The following is a 15,959-nucleotide window of genomic DNA, read 5'->3' on the forward strand; positions in this document are numbered from 1 at the left end:
GTAGATGGGGGCACAGAGTCAACGGCCGGTGGTTTTGTGCTAATTAGCACTTCCTCCGGCCTCCTCATATTCGCGAATATCGTCACTAAAGAATATTAGGAGATAGGTAGATAGATAGATGGAGATATAGATAGATAGATAATATAGATAGATAATATAGATAGATATGTAGATAGTTATCCGCATGTGCATACGCGAATGCGAAAATCACCACGAATATATAGTATGTTGGAATTTCGCGAATATAGGACGAATATTCGTCCATATATTTGTGAAATATCGTGAATTGGAATATGGCATATGCTGCTCATCACTACTCTTTGTGTCCATCGCTGCATCAAAAGAGGCTCCATGGAGGGAGAAGGATTGTAGACGGGGGCTCAGAGGCAACGGCCGGTGGTTTCGTGCTAATAAGCACTTCATCTGGCCTCCTCATATTCGCGAATATCGTCACTAAAGAATATTAGGAGATAGATAGATGGATAAATAGATAGATAGATAATATATATAGATAGATAATATAGATAAATATGTAGATAGTTATCCACATGTGCACACGCGCATGCGCATACGCACATGCGAAAATAACCACCCCATATATAGTATGTGCGAATTTCAGGAATATTCGTCCATATATTCACAAAATATCGCAAATTCGAATATGGCATATGCTGCTCATCACTACTCACCGCGTCCATCACTGCATCAAACGAGACTCCATGGAGCTAGAAGGATGGTAGACGGGGGCTCAGAGGCAACGATCGGTGGTTTTGTGCCAATTAGCACTTCATCCGGCCTCCTCTGGAGGCCGGATGAAGTGCTAATTAGCACGAAACCACCAGTCGTTGCCTCTGAGCCCCCATCTACAATCCTTCTCCCTCCATGGAGCCTCGTTTGATGCAGCGATGGACGCGGTGAGTGCAGGACTCACCACTATCATTTAATTTATTTTACTCTGCTTTATCCATGCACCACCCATACCATCCTAATATTTTTATGTAGAAGGCTGCATTCACTGGGGACCTCCTCCAACGTGCTGGACTAATTTATCCGTTTGCTTGGAAACGTTGCCTCCTTCTCTTGTTTATGATAGTATTTACGTAAACATATGTTCAGACTGGAAGAAAAAGAAGAGCCCTCATGAGGGTAAGTGTTTCTATACTAAACTTTATTCAGACACCTTTATATCATATTCTTCTGCCTATTTTCAGTGCGGATGAACCTCTTGCATGTTAGTTCTAGTAGACAAGGAGTTAACACCTTTAGACGTGTAATTGTACTCTAGAGTCTGGAGAGCTGCTGCCGAGTTACTTGTGGTAGGTTTCTCAGTGCTGCAAGGATACTGTACTCGTACATGATTCGAGACTTGGCAGAACAGCCTCCACCTCTGACACACCTTGTTGGTATAATGTGAATAAGGGTTAAAAAAAAAAAAAGGAGCGAGTTGTTATTCAAAATAATAACACCAGGGATTGAGCAATGGGAAACGTACTTAATGAGATGACACAACCCTATTTGCCTTGCTAAGCAACTCCCACTCCGAGAGACATAAAGTAGACTAGCGAAGATTGTCTCCTGCTAGAGAGCAGCCGGTTGATGAGAGTTGATCTGTGTTAAAGGTCCTCAACTGATGTGAACATGAGCCACTACACTAGCAGCTTCCTATCGTCATCCCCCTTAGTCAATGGAGGCCTGGGGGGGTCCCATAGCTCTTCATCGTACAGCATTGGTGGAGGAAGTCAGGTCTCAGTATCCAGATCCAGCTCCTTTTCTTCTGGGATCGGAAGCTACAACTACTCCAAGGATTATGGTGAACATCTACTGTCCGGAAATGGCAAGGCGACCATGAAGAATCTAAATGACCGCCTTGCTTCTTACTTGGAAAAGGTTCGATCTCTGGAGGAAGAAAATGCCGATTTAGAGAATAAAATCCAGGAATGGCACAGCAAGAGATCACAGACCAAGAAAAAAGACTACAGTGCATATGAGAAGACCATTGCAGAACTTCAGTCCCAGGTATGAGATGCAAAATGTGCTTTTAAAACATGACCATAGCGGTGGGCCTTTATGATGTAACATACCAGGTATACTGTCTGCATGGTACCATGCTGCGCCTGGTTGGTGTTGTAGGGATACCGGAGGAGTCATGTGTCACTGCTTAACTATGCAAAATAGACATTCAGGTGTCTAGGAAAGCTAAGTAGCAATATATGTGGAAGTCTTGATAATGTCCATGTCAGTTGTTACCAGGCTTTCTAAGAACCAGGCATATCTTATAAACAGCACGTAGAATTTGTGTTTACTAGTTATTCAAGAGCTTTATGCAGCTTTATTCTCGTAAGATGCCTTCTCAGAATCTTACACTGTGATGTCTTGTTGTGTCTGACCCCCTCACTATGCTCAGAATGATGTATTCATGACATCAATCCATTGCCTAATCTCTTAAGATGTGAAAGCTTCTCTTACAGTCTGTCTTTCTGCTCTCATTCTTTTATCTTTCTCATCCATAATCCATAGGTTCATGCAGTCGTTTCAGCAAAGGTTACATATTCATAAATATAGATCTCCTAAAAGGGACAATAAGAGTTTTAGTAGCTTGGAATACAGTTGTTAAAATATTATTCTTCGGTAAATTTATTGTTAGAGAGGCTCGGTGACAACAAACTTGGCGCCATCAATGTTCTACAAAGGTTGTCACCTACTCGATGACTTGACACTTATGAGCAGGAGGATTGGAAGGTGCTAACTAGAAGACCCTCCGCGGAGCACACCTAGGCACTATTACATAGTTTTCTATATATGTTAATGAGGATATGTTGTAAGATGTTAATGATTAGCGTTTATCACGAATATTCGTAATGCGAAATGTTATCGCGAATATCGGCACTTTGCGATTTTAAGAATATTTAGAATATAGTACTATATATTTGTAACAAATTTTCACATGAAAAAAAAAGTGAACGAACATAGCGAATATGGGAATTTCGCAAAAATTGGACGAATAATCGTCAATATATTCGGGAAATATCACAAATTTGAATATGGCCCCTGCCGCTCATCACTCTTAATGATGTGTTCTCCTTAAATATTATAATTCGTAGGCCCAAGTCATACATACTGGTTGTGTTGCTGCACAACTTCTTCCATGTTGGATTCAGTCATAGTTTTGACATACTGTACTGCCCTAGCTTGAGTATCTCAAGGATAAGGTCCAAAAAAAGGACTGTTCTAGTATCACAAACAAAACCAAATGTTGTCCATTGACGTTTGTGAAAATACATGGTAGAAAACCATTGCTTGACTGGACAAAGCTACCTTAAAGGTTTAACAGTTTATATACATATACTTGTTTCTAGATATGGGATTTGTCTAAATGGGGTCCAAATGGAATTAGTACATATACGTGTGAAAAGTATTTGAAACTCAGTTCATATCAGATAAATAACCTAAGGGATATGTTTACTTTCCGGCATAACGGTACCGGTCTATCTCAGTGTACCTGAAATTAACTGAACGTAATCACATACAATCCATTGAAATCAATGAACAAGACACCATTATGCTGGTATGCCAAGTTATCTAGGTATCTTCTCTATGTAGGCTACTTATCTGATGCGAACATCAGGTCCATAAAACAGAACATGCCATAGAACGTATCCCTATTCTTCCTCACATAAAATGTGAAAATTTCCACAGGTCATATATCTAATGAATGGAAAACCAGATAATCTAACATGCAATGATGTAATATATACTGTAATCTTTCATGAAACTCAAAGACAGGGTAAAATGGACAAATATAGAGCATCTGTAGGTAGAACTAAGGCTGGTCATTGGCACCGATAATACCACCAATGGTGGGCGACTGTCCCAATAGTCTGTAGTAGCAATGGATTCCAACTTATGTCTATTTGGCTCACAATGGCCAGATAAACTTTCTAAATACTGTCCGGACCTGATTAACATGTTCTGTAGGAGTGAAGCTTTACAAACGTGACGTGTTCATAAATAGAAACGTAAATTATAATAGGCATGATAAATAAAGCATTCAGTACTTAATACAATGATTAATAAACTGACACCCTGCATTTTTGCGCTAACAAACGTGGTTAAACCTCCTATTAGTCACTACAGGGAACAGTTGCAGGACATGACATAAAATGACAACCTAAAGTACGCCATAAATACATATCAAACTAGCATAATGTCTACTGTACATTATGATCTAAACCCTTTGGAGTAAATCAGTTGACCGTTTTTTGTTCTTATTTCATCTCTTATCCATATTGTTGGTCATGGTGGAAGTCATCAGTAGTCTGGCCATACACATTAGATAGCTGACAGCCAAACGCTGGGTTGGCCAACATCTTTCCCGATCCCCCAATGCTCATGCACACTTGGCTCGGGCTAGTGGGGAAAGGGGAATTAAACTTCTTCCAGACTAATATGGTGGTGGCTTATCTTCTCACAAAAAGAATAAGGTAGTTGAAAAAAATAAGTGGGACCAATCTTCATACACCATTATAAAGCCATTTTAAAAACCATTAAGTTTGTCAATTCTGGATCATAAAATAAAGTTTATAATTGACTAGAGTTATTGAATTTTAGATTTTGGTAGCTTTAAGGAGAACTCCAGCAAAGACTATCTACAGGAAAATGGGATAAGTAGTTGACTGAAGGGGAACCGACTTCAGGGACCCCCAAAAATCTTTAGAAAGTACCCTGGCTCTCTCAGTGAGGATCTACTGGTAGACGACACTGTCACGATTCGGCTTCCAGGTAGTGGATCCTCTGTGTCAGCGAGGGATTGGCGTGGACCGTGCTAGTGGACCGGTTCTAAGAGGCTACTGGTTTTCACCAGAGCCCGCCGCAAAGCGGGATGGTCTTGCTGCGGCAGTAGCAACCAGGTCGTATCCACTAGCAACGGCTCTACCTCGCTGACTGCTGAGAAGGCGTGGGACAGAAGGACTAGGCAGAGGCAAGGTCAGACGTAGCAGAAGGTCGGGGGCAGGCGGCAAGGTTCGTAGTCAGGATGGGTAGCAGAAGTTCAGGTACACAGGCTTTGGACACACTAAACGCTTTCACTGGCACAAGGCAACAAGATCCGGCAAGGGAGTGCATGGGAGGAGGTCAGATAAAGGCAGGGAGCAGGTGGAAGCCAATTAAGCTAATTGGGCCAGGCACCAATCATTGGTGCACTGGCCCTTTAAGTCTCAGAGAGCTGGCGCGCGCGCGCCCTAGAGAGCGGAGCCGCGCGCGCCAGCACATGACAGCAGGGGACCGGGACGGGTAAGTGACCTGGGATGCGATTCGCGAGCGGGCGCGTCCCGCTGTGCGAATCGCATCCCCAACGGCCATGACAGTGCAGCGCTCCCGGTCAGCGGGACTGACCGGGGCGCTGCAGGGAGAAAGACGCCGTGAGCGCTCCGGGGAGGAGCGGGGACCCGGAGCGCTAGGCGTAACAGTACCCCCCCCCTTAGGTCTCCCCTTCTCTTTGTCCGGTAACTGCCTCCCCTGGGATGAGGACACCGGGAAGGAATGGAGGGTTTCCTCAACGGCAGGCAGTACAGCAGGAGTGGGAATGGGGAGGGAGGGCAGAGGGCGAGGCCTGGCACGGGGCAGTGTGACACCAGGACGGGGGCCATGGGGAGGCACAGAGGCTTGCCTGACGGGACTGGGAGGGGGGGAGAGGCACTTCCTGTGGCAGGCAAAGTCCCAGTTCCTGATCTCCCCGGTGGTCCAATCAATGGTGGGGGAATGAAGCCGGAGCCAAGGCAGACCGAGGAGGACCTCAGAGGTACAGTTGGGGAGAATGAAGAACTCAATCCTCTCAAGGTGGGGTCCAATAGACATGAGGAGGGGCTCTGTGCGGTAACGCACGGTGCAGTCCAATCTGGCTCCGTTGACCGCGGAAATGTAGAGCGGCTTAACGAGACGGGTCACCGGGATGCCGAATTTATTAACAAACGACTCCAAAATAAAATTTCCAGAGGCACCGGAGTCCAAGCAGGCCACGGCTGAGAGGGAGGAGTTGGCTGAAGAAGAAATCCGCACGGGTACCGTGAGACGTGGAGGAGCAGACTTGGAACCAAGAGACGCCACACCCACGTGAGCTGGGTGCGTGCGTGCGTTTCCCAGGCGTGGAGGACGGATAGGGCAATCCACCAAGAAATGCTCGGTACTGGCACAGTAAAGACAGAGATTTTCTTCTCTACGGCGATTCCTCTCTTCCTGGGTCAGGCGAGACCGATCCACTTGCATGGCCTCCTCGGCGGGAGGCCCAGGCGAAGACTGCAAAGGATGCTGTGGGAGAGGTGCCCAGAGATCTAAGTCTTTTTCCTGGCGGAGCTCTTGGTGTCGCTCAGAAAAACGCATGTCAATGCGGGTAGCCAAATGGATGAGTTCTTGGAGGTTGGCAGGAATCTCTCGTGCGGCCAGCACATCCTTGATGCGACTGGATAGGCCTTTTTTAAAGGTCGCGCAGAGAGCCTCATTATTCCAGGATAGTTCAGAAGCAAAAGTACGGAATTGTATGGCGTACTCGCCAACGGAAGAATTACCCTGGACCAGGTTCAGCAGGGCAGTCTCGGCAGAAGAAGCTCGGGCTGGCTCCTCGAAGACACTCCGGAGTTCAGCGAAGAAGGCCTGGACTGTGGCTGTGGCAGGATCATTGCGGTCCCAGAGCGGTGTGGCCCAAGACAAGGCCTTTCCTGAAAGAAGGCTTACTACGAACGCCACCTTAGACCGTTCTGAAGGAAACAAGTCCGACAACATCTCCATATGCAGGGAACACTGAGACAAAAATCCACGGCAGAGTTTAGAGTCCCCATCAAATTTGTCCGGCAGGGACAAGCGGAGGTTAGGAGCGGCCACTCGCTGCGGAGGAGGTGCAGGAGCTGGCGGAGGAGATGGTTGCTACTGTAGCAGAGGCAGAAGTTGCTGTAACATGGCGGTCAACTGCGACAGCTGCTGTCCTTGTTGGGCAATCTGCTGCGATTGCTGAGCGACCACCGTGGGAAGATCAGCGAGACTTGGCAGCGGCACCTCAGCGGGATCCATGGCCGGATCTACTGTCACGATTCGGCTTCCAGGTAGTGGATCCTCTGTGTCAGCGAGGGATTGGCGTGGACCGTGCTAGTGGACCGGTTCTAAGAGGCTACTGGTTTTCACCAGAGCCCGCCGCAAAGCGGGATGGTCTTGCTGCGGCCGTAGCAACCAGGTCGTATCCACTAGCAACGGCTCTACCTCGCTGACTGCTGAGAAGGCGTGGGACAGAAGGACTAGGCAGAGGCAAGGTCAGACGTAGCAGAAGGTCGGGGGCAGGCGGCAAGGTTCGTAGTCAGGATGGGTAGCAGAAGTTCAGGTACACAGGCTTTGGACACACTAAACGCTTTCACTGGCACAAGGCAACAAGATCCGGCAAGGGAGTGCATGGGAGGAGGTCAGATAAAGGCAGGGAGCAGGTGGAAGCCAATTAAGCTAATTGGGCCAGGCACCAATCATTGGTGCACTGGCCCTTTAAGTCTCAGAGAGCTGGCGCGCGCGCCCTAGAGAGCGGAGCCGCGCGCGCCAGCACATGACAGCAGGGGACCGGGACGGGTAAGTGACCTGGGATGCGATTCGCGAGCGGGCGCGTCCCGCTGTGCGAATCGCATCCCCAACGGCCATGACAGTGCAGCGCTCCCGGTCAGCGGGACTGACCGGGGCGCTGCAGGGAGAAAGACGCCGTGAGCGCTCCGGGGAGGAGCGGGGACCCGGAGCGCTAGGCGTAACAGACACATGCTTCATTTATTTCTATGGAACTGCCGAAGAGACCCTAGTACAGCACTCGGGCATCATCAGCGTTCCCATAGAAATTATTACCACTGGTAGACAGCACACGCTCCTTCACTGACAGCCAGGGTCTCATTCTGTAGACCACGGGGTGGGGGGAGGGCATTTATTTTATGCCTTTAAATGTTTAAATTTCTTTCTTTCCATGTAAAATAGGGACACCAGGGAAAGAAAGAAAATGGGCATCAGCAAACTTTGTCTTAGTAAACATTGATAAGTATTATTAGATATACTACAGGTGATCTGCTTTGGTTGACATTTGAGCTCTTGGGAAATCTGATCCTATAGAACAAATGTACTTAAACAAATTAATGTAAAGTATCAAAATGACTAAATCCCTCTAACAAGTCTCTTTCAATGATGGAGAACCCTGGGCAGCCAGAAGAGGTAATGGAAAGACATCAAGTGCCAATCATTGGGCAAATGGTCGTGCCTATGAAAGTATTTCCCAGACACTGTCCAGTATAAACACAAATGGAGTGGCCACCAATTGACATCCTTTATCATTGTTGGGTGACCATTTTGGTCACTTACCTGCTCACATAAAAGGATCCTTAGATGTATAATAAAAGATCTTACCAGATTTAAGTCAAAATGCAAAGACTGGATTCACATATTCCTACTTTCTAAAGAGCTTGACTGAAGACGATGATGGCGAGTCTATAAATAGGATTAAGAATTGAGCTCCTAAGGCTCATTAGGAAGTACATGTACATTTTTAGGTTTCATTTTTGTTTCATGTGTCCACCAATGATGGAGGATCATCTTTCCCTTATAACAGTTGCAAAGGTGAAGAATCATGGATAGCCAAAAAAAGATGTTTTAAAAGGCCAAGTGTACACACCCTAGCAATTGGCTTCAAATCAATTAGGGTCCAAGACGTTGGCCCCTATATCAGATCTGATCCTTCTTCTTCTCTTGTCCATATTCCATGTTTTTAGTATAACACCGATGTAGGTCAGATATTCACAAACTGTATTTTAATGAATACATTACCGTATTTTTCGCACTATAAGACGCACCTGACCATAAGACGCACCTAGGTTTTAGAGGAGGAGAACAAGAAAATAAATATTCTGAACCAAACGGGTACTAAAATAATTAGGACCCCCTTGTGGCCAGCAGAACCCCCCTTGTAAACAGCAGGACCCCCCCTTGTGGCCAGCAGAACCCCCCTTGTAGCCAGCAAGCCCCCCCTTGTGGCCATCAGGACCCCCCTTGTAGCCAGCAGAACCCCCCTCGTAAACAGCAGGACCCCCCCTTGTGGCAAGCAGGACCCCTCTTGTGGCCATAAGGACCCCCATGTAGCCAGCAGAACCCCTCTTGTGGCCAGCAGGACCTCCCTTGTAGTTGCTTACCGGTACCGCTGTCCTGTTCTGCCATCCGCATAATGGAGTCTATGAAGGAGCATGTGACAAACACGTCACTCTGCTTCCTCCGTAGCGTTACGCCATTATGCGGACAGGAGAACGGGACAGCGGCATAGCAGAACGGGACAGTGGCATGGCAGTACGGGACAGCGGCATGGAAGTACGGGACAGCAGCATGGCAGAACGGGACAGCGGCATGGCAGAATGGGACAGTGGCATGGCATTACAGGACAGCAGCATGGCAGAACGGGACAGCGGCATGGCAGAACGGGACACCGGCATGGCAGAATGGGACAGTGGCATGGCATTACAGGACAGCAGCATGGCAGAACGGGACAGCGGCATGGCAGGTAAGCTTACCTCTTTGGCAGCCTCCCCTCTGCAGCCTTCCCTGCACTTCGGCACACACACATTCCCTCCATAAGACGCACAGACATTTCCTTCCCACTTTTGGGGGAGAAAAGTGTGTCTTATGGAGCGAAAAATATGGTATATAATAGATTATTATAAAATGCATAGAGGATCCCAGATATTTGATGTTTCATGTAATCCTGGTTGTCAAGAAAACATGTGTAGATGACATGCCTGACAATCTAAAATAAGAAGCTACGTTCTGAAGATATCAAGATAACATTATACTCACAAGAAAATCCTTTTGACATTCGAGTGACTAGGACTACCCCTGAGTTTATCGGAATGTGATCAGTCAGTTTTTTCCAAAAACAAGGTTGTAATGTAGCCGTTCACAGGTATCTATGGTTCCTTGTGTGTGAAAGTTCCTCCTGATGGGGATGTAATTTCAGATGTGCAGAAATTCATAGAACAATGACCCAGCACAATGGTATCGTGTTGACATAGCTTCTTCATTTTCCTACACAGACAATTACTTCTGCTCCAGGCAGAAAGCCAGAGACTTAAGTTGACAATAAAAAGGTCAATGAAGAAAATATGGCTCCTGTATCCTAACACCTCATGAACATGGGCAAACTTTAGATCCATATCGTACAGATCTGTAATAGGCCACTTACAAATTGCTCTAGAGGTTTGCTCTTTGCCCTTCACAGAGAGGACTCCAGAGAAGAATGAAGTCTTGTCAAGGCCACATTAATTGACACATGGAATGCCTATGAGTCGGTACTAAAAGTCCATCGGAACCCAATGTTACACCTTACAGGGCTTGCACATGGGGCTTTGTTGTGTCTTGAGATTTAAAGGGGTACTCCGTAACTCAGCATTTGGAACACACTTTTCCGAACACTAGAGCTGGCGCCGGGAGCTCGTGATGTCATAGCCCGCCCCCTCATGATGTCATGCCCCACCCCCTCAATGCAAGTCTATGGGAGGGGGCGTGACGACTGTCACGCCCCCTCCCTTAGACTTGCATTGTGGGGGCGGGGCGTGACGTCAGGAGGGGGCGAGTCTATGATGTCACAAGCTCCCGGCGCCGGCTCCAGCGTTCGGAACAGTTTGTTTCAAACGATGAGCACCGGAGTACCCCTTTAAGACTCTTTTCTAGTGATTTTATTACATTATAGGAGACACATAGGGTCGTAAAAGGGGGCAGAGATAGCAGTCTTACCCAAGATATGGCACCTGAATGGGTCCTAAGGTAGCTATCGACCTTTAGCTATATCTACCAAAAATAGAGGCTAAATGGAAAGAGCTGTTGGGTTGAAAAACCTTATCAATGGTAGATGATCAACCACCAGGTCACTCAAGCTTTAGTAGTGCCAATTTTTGCTTCAACTTTTTGTAGTCACATCATTTGGAATTTGGATGCCATACAATTTCAAAATGCTAAATCTGCCCAGGTGTCTACTTATAAAACAGATGGCAAACCTGAATAGTTATTAATTGTAGCTCGTATGGAGTTCCTTAGTGTGGAGTTCTCTGGATTTTCTCGAGACTAGAGAAGTAGCAGATAAAAAGGCAAATGTGCATAAAATTTTCAAAAATATAAATCAAATATAATGAGATTAGACAGCACTATATCTTAACAATTAAAAAGTAACCAAAAAGTACTAAAAGTAGACTAAAACCCTAATAAGTTGATCATTCCTAAGACATATTAAATGTCAGACTACTTCCAATCCAGAGTTAATGCTTAAAGGGGTACTCCCGTGGAAAAAAAGTGTTTTTTTAATCAACTGGTGCCAGAAAGTTAAAAAGATTAGTAAATGACTTCTATTAAAAAATCTTGATCCTTCCAGTACTTATTAGCTGCTGAATACTACAGAGGAAATGGTTTTCTTTTTGGAACACAGAGCTCTCTGCTGACATCATGACCACAGTGCTCTCTGCTGACATCTCTGTCCATTTTAAGAACTGTCCAGAGTAGGAGAAAATCCCAATAGAAAACATATGCTGCTCTGGACAGTTCCTAAAATGGACAGAGATGTCAGCAGAGAGCACTGTGGTCATAATGTCAGCAGAGAGCTCTGTGTTCCAAAAAGAAAATAATTTCCTCTGTAGTATTCAGCAGCTAATAAGTACTGGAAGGATCAAGATTTTTTAATAGAAGTCATTTACTAATCTGTTTAACTTTCTGGCACCAGTTAATTAAAAAAAACAAAAAAAGTTTTCCACGGTAATACCCCTTTAAAATGTACAGAAAAGATGAAAATGCAACTAATAAAAAATGTATAAATAGAATAAAGATTGCACAAAAACAAACCCTAGCCATAAACTGATTTATACAAAGAATAACAGAATATAACAGAGTCCATATTGTGTGTCAGACAAGCTAGCCAAGAAAGAAAATTGTAAAGAAAATTGTCTCCAAAATGTGAATAGAGTAGCAGAGAAGATGATTCCTACAAGTCCCTTGCTTAAAGGGGTACTCCGGTGAAAACCTTTTTTCTTTTAAATCAACTGGTGGCAGAAAGTTAAACATATTTGTAAATTACTTCTATTAAAAAATCTTAATCCTTCCAGTACTTATTAGTGGCTGAATGCTACAGAGGAAATTCCTTTCTTCTTGGAACACTGATGACATCACGAGCACAGTGCTCTCTGCTGACATCTCTGTCCATTTTAGCAACCATGCATAGCAGATGCATAGCAGATGTATGCTAAGGGCAGCATGGTGGCTCAGTGGTTAGCACTGAACTTGGGTTCAAATCCCACTAAGGACAACAATAAATAAAGCGTTATTATTATTATAATAACATCAGCAGAGAGAACTGTGCTCGTGATGTCATCAGAGAGCATTCCAAAAAGAAAAGAATTTCCTCTGTAGTGTTCAGCAGCTAATAAGTACAGAAAGGATTAAGATTTTTTAATAGAAGTAATTTACAAATATGTTTAACTTTCTGCCACCAGTTGATTTAAAAGAAAAAAGGTTTTCCCCGGAGTACCCCTTTAATCTGGCAATACACATTAAATTAAAGTCAACCGAACTAGTGATGAGCGGCAGGGGCCATATTCGAATTTGCGATTTTTCACTAATATATGGACGATTTTTTCGTCCAATGTTCGCAAAATTTGCATATTCGCTATGTTCGTTCACTTTTTTTTCCATGTGAACAACAAACAAAATAAAAAAAACAATATTCCTCATTACAAATATATAGCACTATATTCAAAATATTTGCGAAATCGCATTACAAATATTCGTGTTCAACACTAAACCGAACCAGACAATGTTGATTGGATTGGCTAACAATCTAATAACAGATATGTATGACCAGCTTTAGGGCCACTAAACTGAACGTTCCTCAGGATGTCTGATGTCGGTGATAATATATATCTTATTAATAGTAGTCACCAAAATAAGCGGGGTCTACCAATGATATGCCAATAAAAGAGATTTTTAAATGACTTCTATATAAAAATCGTAATCCTTTCAGTACTTATCAGCTGCTGTATGCTCCACAGGAAGTTCTTTTCTTTTTGGATTTCCTTTCTGCCTGACCACAGTGCTCTCTGCTGACACCTCTGCCCATGTCCGGAACTGTCCAGAGTAGGAGCAAATCTCCTGCTCTGGACAGTTCCTGATATGGACAGAGGTGTCAGCAGAGAGCACTGTGGTCAGACAGAAAGGAAATTCAAAAAGAAAATAATTTTCAGTGTAGTATACAGCAGCTGATAAGTACTGGAAGGTTTGAAATTTTTAAATAGAAGTCATTTACAAATCTGTTTAACTTTCTGCCACCAGTTGATTTAAATGGGCACTGTCACCAACTTTATTTTTTGATATGTTGCAGTACTTATGTACTACAACATATCTCTAATATACTTTTATTATTATTATTTTTTTTTTATTAAAAAGGTTTTATTTACATTTAAAAACCGGCCACTGAAAAAGGACTGATTTTGGAGTGGCAATCAGTCCTTTTTCAGTTAGGCTGCACTCGCTCCCTGCCTGTCAATCAGACAGGCGGGAGCGAGCGCATTGGCTCCCCGGCCACTGGCTGGGAGGCCACTTCTCACTGCCGCCGCCTCGTTGCCGCCGCTGTCCCTGCACGCCTGCTGCCGGACTCTGCAGTAACTGCAAGTGTAATGAGGGAACGGGGTATGCAGGGCAGGGGGTTGGGGATTGAGGAGTGTACGGGCTAGTGCCGTAGCGGGGGGGGGGGGGGAACGGGCTAGCAAAAAAAAAAAAAATATGATGGTGGGAGCTACCCTTTAAAGAAAAATAAAAAGTACAAGTGATTGCTTCCAAAGTCTGCTCCAAATGGGGTTGTCTTCTACTTGACCTTTTGGACTTATCATGGTGTTAGGGTCTATTCACATAGCAGAATTTCCACTTGCTGGAAATTTAAGCCCATTGACTTCTATGGGATTCCGCACTCCCATTCACACTTCTGAATTTCCGCTTGCGGAAATTCAGAAGTGTGAATGGGAGTGCGGAATCCCATAGAAGTCTATGGGCTTTAATTTGAGGCGGAATTCCGCAAGCGGAAATTCTGCCGTGTGAATAGACCCTTAAGGCTAGGTTCACACTGCAGAATTTCTGAGCAGAATTTCTGCCGGAGATCGAGGCTGCGGCGATAGGACCGAGCAGACTGCATTGCTGATCCCATAGACTCCTATACATTTCTGGGTGGATCTTTTGGGAGATCTGCTCAGAAATGCATTGCCATCTATGGGGACAGCAATGTAGTCCACGCGGTCCTAGTGCCGCCGACTCGATCTCCGGCAGAAATTCTGCCCAGAAATTCCACAGTGTGAACCTAGCCTAAGAGTCTGTACCAACCTGGGACTACTAGATGGGTGAGTCCAACCCCCTGGTCTTGTGATAATGTACCAAAGAGTGATCCTAGTTCTATGCAGCTAAATATAGAAGATCTATGGGGGAGATTTATCAAAACCTGTCCAGAGGAAAAGGATTGGACAACTGAAATCCGACATGAACAAATCGTCTCTTCCGCAACCATCATTTGTCATAAAATGGGGACATAAAAGAAGATCTAAGGGGAGATTGATCAAAACTTGTCCAGAGGAAAAGTTGCCCAGTTGCCCATAGCAACCAATCAGATTTCTTCTTTCATTTTGCAGAGGCCTTGTTAAAAATGAAAGAAGCGAGCTGATTGGTTGCTATGGGCAACTGGGCAACTTTTCCTCTGGACAGGTTTTAATAAATCACCCCCCCTAAAGTCTATATTAGATGTTAGATCTTCTCTTATTTGTATAGGAGCCTGAAAGCCTTCACTTTGTAGAAGCGGCCACCTTAAAGGGGTACTCCGCTGCTCAGCGTTTGGAACAATCTGTTTCGAATGCTGGAGCCGGCGTTGGGAGCTTGTGACGTCATAGACCCACCCCTTCATGACATTTTGCCCTGCCCCCTCAATGCAAGTCTATGGGAGGGGGCGTGACATCCGTCACGCCCCCTCCCATAGACTTGCTTTGAGGGGGCGGGGTGTGACGTCATAAGGGGACAGGGCTGTGACTTCACCAGCTCCCGGCTCCAGTGTTCGGAACAGTTTGCTCCAAATGCTTTAAGTTGTTGGGTCTGACATGTAAATGTGCATATGACTTCTTCATCGTAGATTTTAATGCATACTGCCTCCGGGATAGAATCGAGTAGATTAGCTCATCTTTGTCGAAATGAATACCTAGCCTTCCCTAATTGGTTAATAAAAACATTTCTATGAATGATGGTATGGATGATATCGGAGATGTGTAAGGTATGATCTAGCCCATCATGGAATGCTGCTAAACACTAGGCATTCCCCGGTGTTACCGCATACATCTATATGTTGACCGTGCCTTGTAATTACCCTAATTGTATACACTTCTAAAAGGCCAAAATAGAAGATTAGTCATAATTACGCTTTTACGAGTTTGTGAACTGTGTGGTTTTGTTGTTCATAGGCTCCCATGGATTATACTATAGCTATGGTACAAAAAGCAGCAAAGCTCCCGGCCCCATTGGGATATACTGCTAAGCTGCTACCATTTGTTTGCATAATAAAGCTGCTTATTTTTTCTATTTAAAATTTTTCTAAAACCGTACCACGCCTGGGTGATTTTCTTCTTAAAATGGTAACTAAACCTAAACTAAATGACTAGTGGAAGTTCAAGTTCAAGAGATTACTTTAATAAGACATATCTACTGTATTTAGATGTATGTCAGTTCATTCTTCACTTTGTAGTAGTTCAAATGTATTGACCTTGCGCCATATTTGGGAGACTCACTCTTACTACTAGCAATACCCTTTATGTAAATATGCTCCATGATATTAAATAAGGGCAATTCTTGTCCCCACATAGTAGCTAGATGCCCTCTGTGCACTGTATAGTAGTCAGGCCTCC

The 15,959-nt window shown here is 44.7% G+C and overlaps 1 protein-coding gene across 4 annotated transcripts in view; it reads left to right on the forward strand.

Annotated features, from left to right (window-relative positions):
• Window positions 1-1,020: 1,020 nt before the first annotated feature.
• LOC130296614 (keratin, type I cytoskeletal 42-like) overlaps window positions 1,021-15,959 on the forward strand; it is a 55,312-nt gene continuing 40,373 nt past the window's right edge. The window contains exons 1-2 of one of the 4 annotated variants that reach the window (XM_056548339.1): window positions 1,021-1,146; window positions 1,620-2,016. In XM_056548339.1, coding sequence (XP_056404314.1) covers window positions 1,639-2,016 — 378 coding nt within the window. In that variant the 5' untranslated portion in view covers window positions 1,021-1,146; window positions 1,620-1,638. Of the gene's footprint in view, window positions 1,147-1,172; window positions 2,017-14,371; window positions 14,418-14,715; window positions 14,776-15,959 lie in introns of those variants that run through there. The other 3 variants (XM_056548338.1, XM_056548341.1, XM_056548342.1) reach the window with 3 other exon arrangements.

This window comes from Hyla sarda, chromosome 12 (genome assembly GCF_029499605.1).
Source record: "Hyla sarda isolate aHylSar1 chromosome 12, aHylSar1.hap1, whole genome shotgun sequence".
In the NCBI taxonomy this organism is placed as follows: domain Eukaryota; kingdom Metazoa; phylum Chordata; class Amphibia; order Anura; family Hylidae; genus Hyla; species Hyla sarda.